Source organism: Pelodiscus sinensis, chromosome 11, assembly GCF_052426305.1.
Source record: "Pelodiscus sinensis isolate ZL-2025 chromosome 11, ASM5242630v1, whole genome shotgun sequence".
Lineage (NCBI taxonomy): Eukaryota > Metazoa > Chordata > Testudines > Trionychidae > Pelodiscus > Pelodiscus sinensis.
The window spans coordinates 5,250,804-5,264,833 of NC_143062.1; the positions used below are offsets into that span (position 1 = coordinate 5,250,804).

Genomic DNA, 14,030 nt, shown 5'->3' on the forward strand with positions numbered 1-14,030 from the left:
TCTGTGTTTATACAGTGCCTGAGACAATGTGTTTGTAGGTTGGTGACTGAGATTTCTAGGTGCCATTGCTATACAACTAATATACAACTAATAAAATACATTAAAATAATAATGACTGAGTCAAAGTTTTAGACAAGTTCTAACATCATTCTTATCATTCTGCAACATATTCTTCTCTCTCGAGAAACACAAAATATTGTTTGTGAGGCTGCATGACTTATTACATAATTCCATTTATTTTTAAACTGCCACAGAGTCTACATTTTCATATTTGAAAAATGCTGTATCTATAGATATCAGGTGAAATCTGAGTCCCATTGTAGTTCGTGACAATACAACGTGTAGCCAGAATCTCACTCATGTTTTTAAAAAGATAGCCTTCAGCATAAGATCTGAATATAGACTAATGACATAAATGGTAATGTTAAACTGTCAGCAGACAATTTAAAACAATAGCCCTCTGAGATGAGAACTACCCCATTCATCATAGTGGGTATTATGATGGCAATTTAAATGTCATTAACCGTTTCACTATTGACAATTTTAAAAGAAACATACCTATTTTTCAGTGGCAGGTTGCAGAGGGTAGTTAGGTATTTCAGAAGGTCATCAGAATGGAGAACAGGGAATTCAAGCCCTCCCATTCCCAAAATTAAGTCAAGTCTGTTCCAGTCCCAAAGCAGGAGAGAATGGGTCTCCTCTTTCGTTCTCCAGTGCCAAAAGCCTCAGTTTGTTGTCCCCAATAGAGAAAAACAGTTTCCACACTATTTCTGCTTCCTTTACCAGGCTGTCAAAGCCTCCAATTTTACCCAATGTCTTCTGCAGTGATGAGGGAGGAAGAATGCCCCTGATGGCCAGGGGCAAGGTGGGGAGCTGGCAGGGAGAGAAAATATCCCTGATGGCTGGGGGGAAGGGTTGGAGGGGAAAGAAAACATCCCTGGTTGCTGGGAGGGTCTGGGGGGAGATAAAATGTCCCTGGCAGCTGGGGGGCGAGGGGGGGAGGAAGAGAGGAAGGGGAGCTGGAAAGAGAGAAAAGGCATATGCCAGATGGGACCCTCCCACTCTGAGCTCCATAACCCTCATTCTCATACTCCCCTCCTACACATCCCCAAAGCCCTGGGCCGTGAGCCCGATCCAGCATCTTGGCAGGCTGGATTTGGCCTGCAGATTGTATTTTGCATGGCCCTGTATTAGATCATTCCAATACCCAAGTAGAAGAGAGGATTATCTCTAACACTAACTTCCTTGCTTTAGAATGTGTCCCAACATTATAGTAAGATAATTCTAATTATTGAACATGTTCTACAGTGCATTAATATATACACATTATTACCTTACCCCATTTCTACTCTGGTATCTCTGAAGGTCATTCCTACTATAGGGTATGTCTACACTGCATCCCTAGTTCGAACTAGGGATGCAAATGGAGACAATTGAAGTAGTTAATGAAGCGGGGATTTAAATATCCCGCGCTCCATTAATATGATCTCGCCGGCACGCTAGTTCGAATCACAGCTGATTCGAACCAGGAAATGCGCGCCGGGACGCGTTAGTTCAGGCTAAAGCCCTTAGTTCGAACTAATGTTACTCCTCAAAAAATGAGAGGGATGACAGACCAGACTGACAGAACAATTCTTCCATGGACCAAACCTTTCTACAGTGGGAGTTAAGCCAACCTAACAACCTTGTTCAGAGGTGTGGATTTTTCACAGCTCTGAGGGTACATCTACACTAGTCCCCTAGATCGATCTAGGGAGGCTAATGAGGGCGCCCAAAATTGCAAACGAAACGCGGGATTTAAATGTCCCGCGCTTGATTTGCATGTTCCTGGCCAGTCGCCATTCTAGAAATTGACTAGCTCGAAGTACTTAAGTTGAGCCCCTCCCGCCTTACACCTCAGTTCTTTCTCTACCCCGAAATGATGGCTTGAGAAGGCCAGGATCCCGAAGTAGAAGGAAGGAAGGGAAGGTTGTGGAGCACCCACAGGGACACTCATCTCGAAGAACATCAGTTACTATCGAGGGGGGAGGAGGAACAGCCTGACGTCAGCCCTCCCACACCCTGCACAACAAGCAGGAGGCTTCCAAGGGGCAGCTCCAAGGCAAGACGACAGGAACAGCATGACAGTGGGTGGAGGGGCAACTGAAGTGTCAGCACTTGAGAGCTTCTTGGCCAAACCAGCCAGGATCACTTGTCAGAGGCTCCAAGATCTACCAGTATATCCCCATCTACTGGTTGGTGACCACTGGACTAGAATCTTGCCTAAGCAAGATAGCTAGGAGTTCCAATGCCATCACAGACAGTAAGAAGGAACCGAGGGAGGGGTAGGGTTGGCAGTGGTATTGAAGGGTGATATAGCAGCGGCACTGTAGGGGTTCTCCACAGATGACCCTACGGGAGCTGCTAGGGAAATAAGTTTCTGACACTTGTATATGCAATGCATGCACACCTGATTGGAATCAATGTGAACAAGCACTTGAAGAAGTATATGTTTTCATGTTGAGAAATGAACACCTGTACAGTAAAAAGAAAGAAGTTGTGCTTTGGCTGTTGCTTCTGCTTATCCCAAAAGGAAAACAATCCTCACTGGATAGATACAGAAATCATTATTTATTTGCATTCAATTCAGATTTAATATATGCTATGCTAGGAGACTGATACAAAACCATCCGTGGAGAAAGTCATTCATTTCAATTAATCTCCTCAAATTTCCATCATTATGGAATAGGAAGTAAGAATATCTTTAATCGCTTAAAATATATAAACTTAATTAAATATATATTTTAATATAGATCATTCCCTTTAATTCTCTGGATGTTACAAAACACCCAGATAAACAGCCAATTTTATCTTCTCTTTTTTGGGACACAGAACTAAAGTCTAGTTAGTCTTGATTTTAAAACGTATGAATACCCCAAATGCTGCTGAAATATATGATATAACACTTTATTAATGTCATTCAGGATACCACACAATCTCAATTAGCCAAAGTTCTCAGAGGGACACTGGAAATTGTTGAATAAACAGGATATTGGACAAAAGAGGAAGGCAGGCTATCACCTTGGAAATCCTGTGCTTTAAGTCCCCAGAAGTGAATCTCAGTCTACAGGGGTGAATAGACCAGGTTGATAGACTGGTAGCTAGTTTGGCAGAGGGATATCAAGCTTTGCAAAAGATTGGACTATGAGTCTTCAAGCTCTAAAAAGCAGTAAGTGAAAATCCAGAAGATTTCTCTACAGAAGTAGAACATACAGGACGCTGCTGAGGAATTTATAATATTGGGGAGATTGCAATTGAAGCAGGTTATGCTATTCCACATATACTCAAATATTCTGAAGAACATTATGGCAAGTGAAATATTATATCCCTGATTTTGTGTGGCAGATGAGCTATGTTTTATCTCAGTGGTGGTGGCGGGGGGGGGGGGGGGGGAGTAAGTAGAGGTAGCTTTGAGACATCTTTTTTAGTTTCCTTCTCCATCAGTAGTGTAGCTAGCTGACTGCTGGTTCCTGGTATAAAGCAAATTAGTCTCAAGGCTGCTTTTATGTTGGCTACCCAAGGTCCTCCTTCCTTTCCCCAAAGCCAGTCTTGGCATCTAAGCATTGTTGGGACAAAAGATACACCATTGTAACATGTCTACCTTGGGGAACGTGATAAGGATTGTGCATACTGCCACAAAACTCCTCCACACACATCCAACTAGCACAAAGGAGCAAGAGTGAAGTCTAGGATCTCGCCGTATATCTCCTTATTCAGTTAGGATATCTCATTTTGCACTACTACATTTATGTCATATGTTTAATCAAGACACAAAATGTGCAACATTTGTTCTGTACAGGTCCCCATCTACTATATATTTGAGAGAGTTTGTCTGTCTGTGAATGTGTCTGTCTATTCAAGAACTCCTTCTAAATGGTAAGAGCTAGGACCACCAAATTTGGTATGCTGCTTCCTCTTATCATAATTTAAAACAAGGTACGGGTTTGGTTGTGCTAGGGTAATGGAATGTGCCTGGAATATGATTGTTTCTCATAAAATGGAAAGGTAGGGCTCTGCTGTATAATGACCACAGGGGATAAGGAATGGAAACCAGGGACAGTTACACTCGATGGTCTCCAAGAGCAGGGCAGGCAGCCAATGCACTCCTGACCCACTTCCGGGGAACCCCCTGCCATCCTGCACTGCTGTATCAGAGGCACTAGGTCGGGGTGATAGCTGGGAACTGGTCTGCAAGGGAAGCTGGTTTAAAAATTGGCCCCTGTCCATGGGGGAGAGAGGGGCAAGCTTCCTATGGACAGAGACTGTGCCGGCATCCCACCTACCTCCCCCTCCCTCCACTTCCCACCTAGCCCCAAGCTGCTGCGGTGAGAGAATGTTGGGGTAGTCCTTTCTCCCTGGGGCAGCCTGTATACTGAATCCCTCAACTGCAGCCCCACCCCAGTGTGAGGAAGGAAATGTAATTAAATGTAAGAAAAACACAAATCAGTCAAGGTAAGTATCCAAACAACGCTTGGTAAATCTTCTAGTAACTACATATATCAATACGTTTGTTTATTCCTAGCTCACTGACCTGATGAGGAACAAGCCCAAGAGAGGTGGGTGGTTCATTCATTCTGTCATCACTGCTGCTAGCAACAGCATAACCACTGCCAAAAATCAAATACAGAAAATTAGAACAGAAGACTAATACTGGTGGAAATGGTTCTACTGAAATGTCTGTTGTGACATCTTCACAAAACATTTTTGTTACAAACCAAAGCATCCCCATTTTAAACCTAAAAAACTTTAAAAAGGAGAAAAAAATGTTGATTAAAACAAAAAAATTCATTTTTGTCAAAATTTTCATAGGGTAAAAAAAAAATGTTTCTCATCAGCTTTAAGATGTTTTCATCCATAACTAGCTTATGCTTCAGAGTTTTGATCTTACAAAGGAATCCTTTCAGATTCTTGACAGGCCTGCAAGGATCCTTTTCAAGTGTCTTTTCCAGCAATCCTTTTCCAGCAATCCTTTTCCAGAGCCTCAGAAATGTATCACTCAATCACAGACTTAAATCATAACTTCCTTAATTTTTCTTTTGATAGATTTTAAGGTCAGCTATGACCAGGGCTCGACAAATAATGCAATCTACTCGCCCATGGCTATGACTATTATGATTAGGTATTCGGATGTCCTGAATAACACAGGCCAAAGAATTTCCCCCAGTGATTTCTACTTTGAGTCTAGTAACTTTGGTTTAAGCTAAAAAGATAATTTTTAGCTCACAATGAAGCCGCTAAGGAGCTTCATAGAAAATAGTTAGAAGTAAGTCCTCATTACAAAGAAATATGTCACTAGACATAGGAACCCTAAGATTACTGGCAACATTGGCAGCTTGACCTGCTGCTCACAAACAGGGACGAATTAGCAAGGAAAGCAGATGTGTAGGGCAACTTGGGTAGCACTGATCCTGAGATGGTCAAGTTCAGGATCCTGACCAAAGGAAGAAAGGAAAGCAGCAAAATACGTACCTTGGACTTCAGAAAAGTACACTTTGACTCCCTCAAGGAACTGATGTGCAGGATCCCCTGTGATGCTAACATGTGAGGGAAAGGAATCCAGGAATCCTATATTGTAAAGAAGCCTTATTGAAGGGCTCTGATGCACAGTAAGAAAAACAAATATGGTAGGCGACCAGCTTGGCTTAACAGTGAAATCTTTGGTGAGCTTAAACACAAAAAGGAAGCTTACAAGAAGTGAAAACTTGAGCAGATAACTAGGGAAGGCTATGCATATGTTGCTCAAGTATGCAGTGTAATCAGGAAGACCAAAGCACAACTGGAATTGCAGCTACCAAGGAATGTGAAAGATACCAAGAAAGGATTATACAGGAATGTTAGCAATAAGAAGCTAGTTAGGGAAGGTGTGGGACCTTTACCGAATGAGGGAGTTTACCATGATGTGGAAAAAGCTGAAGTACTCACTGCTTTTTTCCCCCCCTCTGTCTTCAAAGACGAGATAAGTTCCCAGAATGTTGCACTAGGAAGCATAATATGGGAAGGAGAAGGGCAGCACCTCCCTCAAGAAAGAACAGGTTAAGAATTATTTAGAAACACTGAACTAATGCATCCAAGGATGAGGAGGGAATTGGCTGATGTGATTGCAGGGCCATTAGCCATTATTTTTTAAAACTCATAACGATTGGGGGACGTCCTGGACAACTGAAGGGAAAAAAAAGGCAAATGTAGTTTGCATCTTTAAAAAAAGGGAAGAAGGCCAGGGAATTAGAGACCTGTCAGCCTCACCTCAGTCCCTGGAAAAATCATGGAGAGGATCCTCAAGGAATCAATTTTGAAGCACTTGGAAGAGAGCAAAGTGATCAGAAATAGTCAGCATGGATTCACCAAAGGCAAGTCATGCCTGACCAGCCTGACTGCCTTCTATGACAAGGTAACTTGCTCTGTGGACATGGGGAAGGCGGTGGAAATTGACATTAGCAAAGCTTTTTATATGCTCTCCAACAGTATTCTTGCCAGCAAGTTAAAGAAGAATGAATTGGATAAATGGTCTGTAAGGTGGGTAGAAAGCCGGCTGGGTGATGAGGCTCAATGGGTAGTGATCAACAGCTTGACACATCGGGGGTCGGTATCAAGAGGCATGCCGTAAGAGTCAATTTTTGGGTCAGTTTTGTTTAATATCTTTATTAACGACCTGTCTGAGGGGATGGATTGCACCCTTAGCAAGTATGCAATTGACACTAAACTAGCAGGAGAAGTAAATATGCTGGAGGGTACAGATAAAGTCATGAGTTACCTAGACTAATGGGAAGATTGAGCCAAAATAAATCTAATGAGGTTCAAAAAGGACATTTGCGGTGTCCTGCACATGGGATGGAAGAATTTCAAGCACTGCTACAGGCTGGGGACCAACTGGCTAAGCAGCAGTTTAACAGAAAAAGACCTGGGGATTACAGCGGATGAGTAGCTGGATACGAGTCAACAGTGTGCCCTTGTAGCCAAGAAGGTCGATGGCACACTGGCGTGCATTAGGAGAAGCACTGCCAGAAAATCTAGAGAAGTGATTATTCCTCTTTATTTGGCACTGGTGAGGCCACATTTGGAGTTCTGGGCCCCATGTTACAGAAAGGATGTGGACACATTGGAGACAGTAAAGCAGAGGCCAACAAAAATGATTAGGAGACTGGAGCACGACTTATGAGGAGAAGTTGATGGATTTAGGCTTATTTAGTCTACAGAAGAGAAGAGTGAGGGGGGATTTGATAGCAGCCTTCAATTACCTGAAGGTGGATTCCAAAGAGGATGGAGTCCTCAGTGGTGACAGATGACAGAATGAGGAGCTGTGGTCTCAAGTTGCAGAAGAGGAGACCTAGTTTGGATATTAGGAAAAACTATTTCTTTTGGAGGGGTGGTGAAGCACTTGAATGGGTTACCGAGGGAGATGGTGAAACCTTAATCCCTTGAGGTTTTTAAGTCCCAGCTTGACAAAGCCCTGGTTGCGATGATTTAGTTGGGATCGGTCCTGCTTTGAGCAGGGAGTTGGACTCAATGACTCTTGAGGTCTCTTCCAATCCTATGATTTTTTCCTTACTAAAATGTTATGTATTCAATACTTCTTTTAAAGATAACAAAAGCACAAAAACAATAGACAAGTAAAATGTCCCCACTCTTTAACAAGAACTTCACGAGTTTTTCTAATCAAAACCCTGTCTGCATTATTTTAATAATAAGTCTGCATTCCATGATATACCCGTGTATGTTTATTCAAATTCCAAGTTTTCAGGACTTCTTTAATCTATTTAATGTGTCTCAAAAAAGTAACAGAGATAATTGTTCCCTTCCTCAAAATAACTAGTGTCCTATAAACATCATACATTCTCCTAAAATATGACTCACCCTTCTGGATGTTGTAAAACAGAAGCCATTAGCTCTACGGCAAGGGCTCCAGCTATCATGGCCAATCCTGGTCGACTGACTGTGCACTGCTGATCCAATGTTCGATCCCTGGTGGACTACAAACAAAAACAATTTTACATACATCTGACATTTGAACTTGGCTACCCCACTTACGTAATACATTTTTAATACTTTCATTCAAAGAATAAAGAATGGAAATCACTCTCTTAGTAACAGTAAAAGGGATTTGCTATAAATAAACTTCAATTATGGTGACAAATGAGGTTTCCTAAAGGAATCATTTTAATGCAATAAAAACCAAACAATATGAAATAGGACCACAGTAATTATTCACACAAAGTTCTACGCACGTCCCCTGGTGCCACAACATCATTGCAGAAGTAGCATCCAAGTTTATAGCCAGGAATGTTTGAAAAGAGCGATGATCCCAGGAGATCAGCAGAGCTAGAGGGATTGCTGGAACATGAATCACCAGACTCCTGCTGCTTTGGTTTCTTTAGTCCATGTCTCATCACAACAAATGTGTCAAATCCTAATGCAGCATTGATGACCAGCTATAAAAAATAAAGAAGAGCACAAATAGCTAATGAAAAAGCAGCTTATGTTTTGATAAATATAAGTTTATTACTACAATCCAATATAACCACTTTTACAGAATTCCAAATCACCGCAATTTTCTTCATATGCTATATTTCCAAAAATACTATCTGCATTTAGGAGAATACATACAAACCACACATCCTATTATCAGACACGTCAGATTTACGGAAGAGAAGTAAATTGCAGAGTTGGACCCCTACAGAATGCTATGCTCAGACTCGATGGGGATTGTGTTTTCTGAAAGGGTAAACAAACAAGTGCCTCTATGGAAGATATTTTGTGTGCTGTGAAAATAAAAGAGGAAGAAATGTAAAAAATACCTCTTTTATTAAAAAGAGGAGAAAAATACCATGAGACTTTCAGAACATAACAAAAGAACTTCAGAATGGCCATACTGGCTCAAACCAATAGCTCATTTAGCCTAGTATCCTGCCTTCAACAGTGGCCAGTGCCAGGTGTTTCTGCGGAAATGCACAGAATAGGAAACTTATCAAGTGATCCATTCCCTGATCCACTCCTACCATCTGCAATCAGAGGTTAAGTGGTGGCATCCCTGACCGTCTTGACTAATAACCATTGATGGTCCTATCCTCTATGACAGTGTTTCTTAAATTGTGTTCCACGGCACACTGGTGTGCCACAAGGCAGTCAGAGGTGTGCTGCAGAGAACAACAGAATTCAAAATGGCCACCCTTAAAGGGGCAGGTGACCTTTTTTCCCTCAATAACTTTCTCCCAACCCCTTTTCCCCCCCTCAATAACTCCCCTGCCTCCCACCTGACCTTTTCCCCCTCAACCAAAAATCCTTGGTGTACTTCACACAAAAAAATTGTTTGGTGTTCCTCAGTCTTAAAAAGTTTAAGAAACGCTGTTCTATGAACTTAACTAAATCTGTTTTCAGTATAGTTTTGGCCTTCACAACATCCCTTAGAAACAATTTTCACAAGTTGACTGTACACTGAGTGAGGTAGTACTTCCTTTTGTTTTAAACTTACTACTACTTTCATTAGCGGATCCCTGATTCAGACAAATACCTGCCTCCAACTTAGAAAGGGCTCTTGTATGATCCAATTGTTTTTAAAGTATTTTGCAAAAGCCTGAGTCTTGCAACAGGGATAAATGCCCAGTTTTGGAGAAGAAATAGGGGCAGGCAGGACAGAATGGAAAAAGGGGACTGTCCTGGCCAAAATGGGACAATATCATCACCCTAGCCAGCTCATGCCCTTTTCTTTCCAACCTGCAGAGCCATCCCATCTATAGTACAGACTGGGGCAAATGCCTTGGGCCCTGTGCTTCGGAGCATGTGGGGCAAGAGCAGGGAGCCCCAGGAGCTTAAGGAGTGGGGACTGGTGCCAGCAGCAGGCATTGGGCCCGTGCCCCTGGGCATTTCTTCTTTTTATTTATTTATTTTGCCAGCAGCCTCTCTGGACTCCAGCTGCTCAGGGGACACGTCTTTGCTCTTCCCTCTGCTGGCTGCCGCAGGGTCCTAGTGCTTCACTAGTGCCACTCCAGCAGCCTTCACAGGGCAACCTGACTCTGGACCTGCTTCCACTTTGGGGGACGGAACCTTTTCTTTTCGAACAGCAGGAGGCACCACGAGCAGAGGTGGCCCCCTCTTAGCACAGGTGAATGCCAGCAGTCAGGATCTATCCGGCTCCCTTGCCCAGAACTGGTATCTCCCAAGGCCTCATAGCTCCCTCTTCCATTGTCCTTTCTCCCCTTTCCCAGCACTGGATGTGGTGTGTCCTTGACACCAAGCTACAGGCTAAGGGCACCAGCCCTTATCATCCCTCTGCCTAAGGATCCTACTCGCCTTTTTCAGCTCTCCAGCAGCAGGCTCAAGACTTGGGGTTCCCCTCCCAACAGCACCAGGACCTAGGGACCCCACAATCTCCCTCCCACACCGGCACTGGCAAATTACAGAAAAGCAGCAGAGGGTTCCCATTGATTGCCACCATGTTACGAGCTTTAAAACTCAACCTTTTAAAGGGCTCTGAAATTTGAATGGTTGCTCTGATTGCCTGCTGGGGTTGCTGAGTAGCACTAGTGACCCAAATATCGAATTACCTGGCCAAGGGACCCCTGAGTTATACACGCTGCTCCCCAAACCTGTTTCCTTCTCTTTTGTTAAATAGAAAACAAGGTACTAAGTATGTCTGGATGAATCAGACAGACGTGACTGAGATAGATGGTTGTGAACTCACCTCTCCATCAGTTAACGTAACTAAGGATAAGTCAACCACAGCCCCATTGGATAAAAGGATTTTTGGAATAGATGCCTGGAGGATGCTAGCATAGGGATAGAGATGCAGCCGTGTTAGTCTGGTCTAGCTGAAACAAAAGACAGGACTATGTAGCACTTCAAAGACTAACAAGATGGTTTATTAGGTGAAAAAGGAGTGCCATAAATCTGGAAATACTGGACGCCCGATCATCTCGGGCATTGGCACTCGCACTGCAGGACTTTCTGGATATGTGGACTCTACTCAGACCCTACACCACCAGCTATCTCCGAGACACCATTGACTTCCTGAGAAAACTACAATGCATTGGTGATCTTCCAGAAAACACCATCCTAGCCACCATGGATGTAGAGGCTCTCTACACCAACATCCCACATTTAGATAGAATACAAACTGTCAGGAACAGTATAGTATCCCTGATGATTCCACAGCACAACTGGTGGCCGAGCTCTGTGACTTTATCCTCACACACAACTATTTCAGATTTGGGGACAATTTATATCTCCAAACCAGTGGCACTGCTATGGGCACCCGCATGGTCCCACAATATGCCAGCGTTTGTATGGCTGACCTGGAACAACGCTTCCTCAGCTCTCGTCCACTAGCACCCCAGTGATTTCAACAGTTTCCACCCCACCATCAACCTCAGCCTGGACCAGAATCCACAAGAGATCCACTTCCTGGGCACTACAGGCAAATAAGTGATGGTCACATAAACACCACCCTGAACCTACTGAAACACCACCTGCTGATCGCTATTCCTACCTACGTGCCTCCAGCTTCCATCCCAGACACACCACATGATCCATTGTTTACAGCCAAGCACTAAAGTACAACTGCATTTGCATCAACCCCTCAGACAGAGACAAACACCTACAAGATCTTCACCAAGCATTCCTGAAACTACAATACCCACCTGAGGAAGTGAGGAAACAGATTGACAGAGCAAAATGTGTACCCAGAAGCCTCCTGCTACAAGACAGACCCAACAAAGAAAACAATAGAACACCATTAGCTATCACCTGCAGTCCCCAGCTAAAACTTCTCCCACACATCATCAATGATCTGCAACCCATCCTGGACATTGATCCCTCACTCTCACAGTCCTTGGGAGGTAGGTCAGTCCTCACCCACAGACAACCCGCCAACCTGAAGCAAATTCTCACCAACAACTATACACCACACCACAGTAACTAACTCAGGAACCAATCCCTGCAACAAACGTCGGTGCCAACTCTGCCCACATATCTACACCAGCAAGACCATCACAGGACCTAACCAGATCAGCCATACCATCACGGGCTCATTCACCTGCACATCTATCAATGTAATATATGCCATCATGTGCCAGCAATGCCTCTCTGCCATGTACATCAGCCAAACTGGACAGTCCCTACATAAAAGAATGAACGGACACAAATCGTATATCAGGAATGGTAATATACAAAAACCTATGAGAGAACACTTCAATCTCCCTGGACACACAGCAGCAGATTTAAAAGTAGCCATCCTGCAACAAAAAACTTTAAAAACAGACTTCAAAGAGAAACTGCAGAGCTACAATTCATCTGCAAATTTGACACTATCAGTTTAGGATTAAACAAAGACTGTGAATGGCTAGCCAACTACAAAAGCAGTTTCTCCTCCCTTGGTGTTCACACCTCCACATCAGCTGCTAGAAGGGAGCCTCATCATCCCTGACTGAATTGACTTTGTTATCTCTAACCCTACTCTTGATTGGAATTGTTTTCTTATGCCTGTATATTTATAACTGCCTCTTGAATTTCCACTGTATACATCTGATGAAGTGGGTCTTTGCCCACAAAAGCTTATGCTCCAATAAATCTGTTAGTCTATATGGTGCCACAGGACTTCTTGTTGTTTTTGCAGATTCAAACTAAGATGGCAACCCACTGAAGATCTTAGAAGTGTCACATTGGACACCCAAAATAAGTGGATACTTTTTACCTTAATCTCTCTAGGATGTCATTCCCCATTTATTCAATGGGATTAGTAACACCCCTTCACCTCACCAAAGTAAAGTGAAAATAAATTCACTGACATTAGTGAAACACTCAGATAACTAGGGTATGTCTACACTACCACCCTAGTTCGAACTAGGATGGTTAATGTAGGCAACCGAAGTTGCAAATGAAGGCCGGGATTTAAATATCCCGGGCTTCATTTGCATCTTGCCTGGCGCCGCCATTTTTAAAGCCCCGGTAGTTCGGACTCCGTGCCCGTGGCTACACGCAGCACGGAATAGGTAGTTCGGATTAGGCTCTCTAATCCGAACTACCTTTTCTCCTCGTGGAGGGTTCAAGTATATGATGGCCTCAGGATTGGTGTGCAGGAGCTTGCTGGCCAGGAGTGGGGCAGGGTGCAGGAACAGGCTGGAGGCAGGGTGTCTGGCTAAGGGAGGGAGCCGGATGTGTGGAGTCTCAGCAGGGGGGTGAATGGGTGGGCTGGGAGGGTGTGGGGTCTTTTTAGGAGGGGTGTGACGGGGTCTGGGCATGAGGAGGTGGGGTACCACTTACTTGCTTTCATATTGCAGGTATCTTGTAGCACCGCCTCCTGCACCTTCCATTCACTGGATTCTGGCCAATAGGAGCAAAGGGGAAGCCTCCAAGAAGCACATCCCTGTGAGGCCATTTCCCCAGCCAGAGGAAGGAAAACAGCAGAATGCAGAGCCGCTTTTGGCCCTGCTTGTTCCCTGCACACTGGATCCAGTGGGGAGGCGTGGGGAGGCTTGGGGCTTCCTTCCCCCCCCCCCCCCCCCACAGGAAGCAGGCACTGGCATTGCACTCTTACAGGGAGCCATAGGGCTGTAGCATGAGCACTGGCTCCCTTCTGCAGGGGGGAGCTAAGAGGGGATGAGCTGGGGCTCCAAAAGAGCTATATCTGGCTCGTTAGTCACAGGTTGCCAACCCCTGAATTAGAGCAAATGCAGTTGTATTGTAGGGCTTGGCTATGGACAATGGATCACATGATGTGTCCTGGATGAAAGCTGGAGGCATATAGGTAAGTATAGCAGTCAGTAGGTTTCCAGAATAGATGACATTTATATAACCACCACTTGTTTGCACTGTAATGACCAGGAAGTGGATCTCTTATGTGGCTTGGTCCAGGTTGAGGCTGTTGGTGAAGAGAAAAAAAATGGAATTCTTCTAGGGTCTCCTTCCCATGGATCCATATGATCAAGATGTAATAAATGTAGCACAAGCAGAGGAGGGAAATTAGAGCACAAAAGCTGAGAAAGTGTTGTTCTTAGCCATAA

At 43.9% G+C, this 14,030-nt stretch overlaps 1 protein-coding gene across 9 annotated transcripts in view; it reads right to left on the reverse strand.

Annotated features, from left to right (window-relative positions):
- Positions 1 to 14,030, reverse strand: part of ATG7 (autophagy related 7) — a 193,603-nt gene that overhangs the window by 133,684 nt on the left and 45,889 nt on the right. For all 9 annotated transcript variants that reach the window (XM_075939620.2, XM_075939619.2, XM_075939621.2 and 6 more), the window contains 3 exons: positions 8,262 to 8,465; positions 7,891 to 8,006; positions 4,571 to 4,646 (listed from right to left, as the gene is read on the reverse strand). In XM_075939620.2, coding sequence (XP_075795735.1) covers positions 4,571 to 4,646; positions 7,891 to 8,006; positions 8,262 to 8,465 — 396 coding nt within the window. The remainder of the gene's footprint in view (positions 1 to 4,570; positions 4,647 to 7,890; positions 8,007 to 8,261; positions 8,466 to 14,030) is intronic.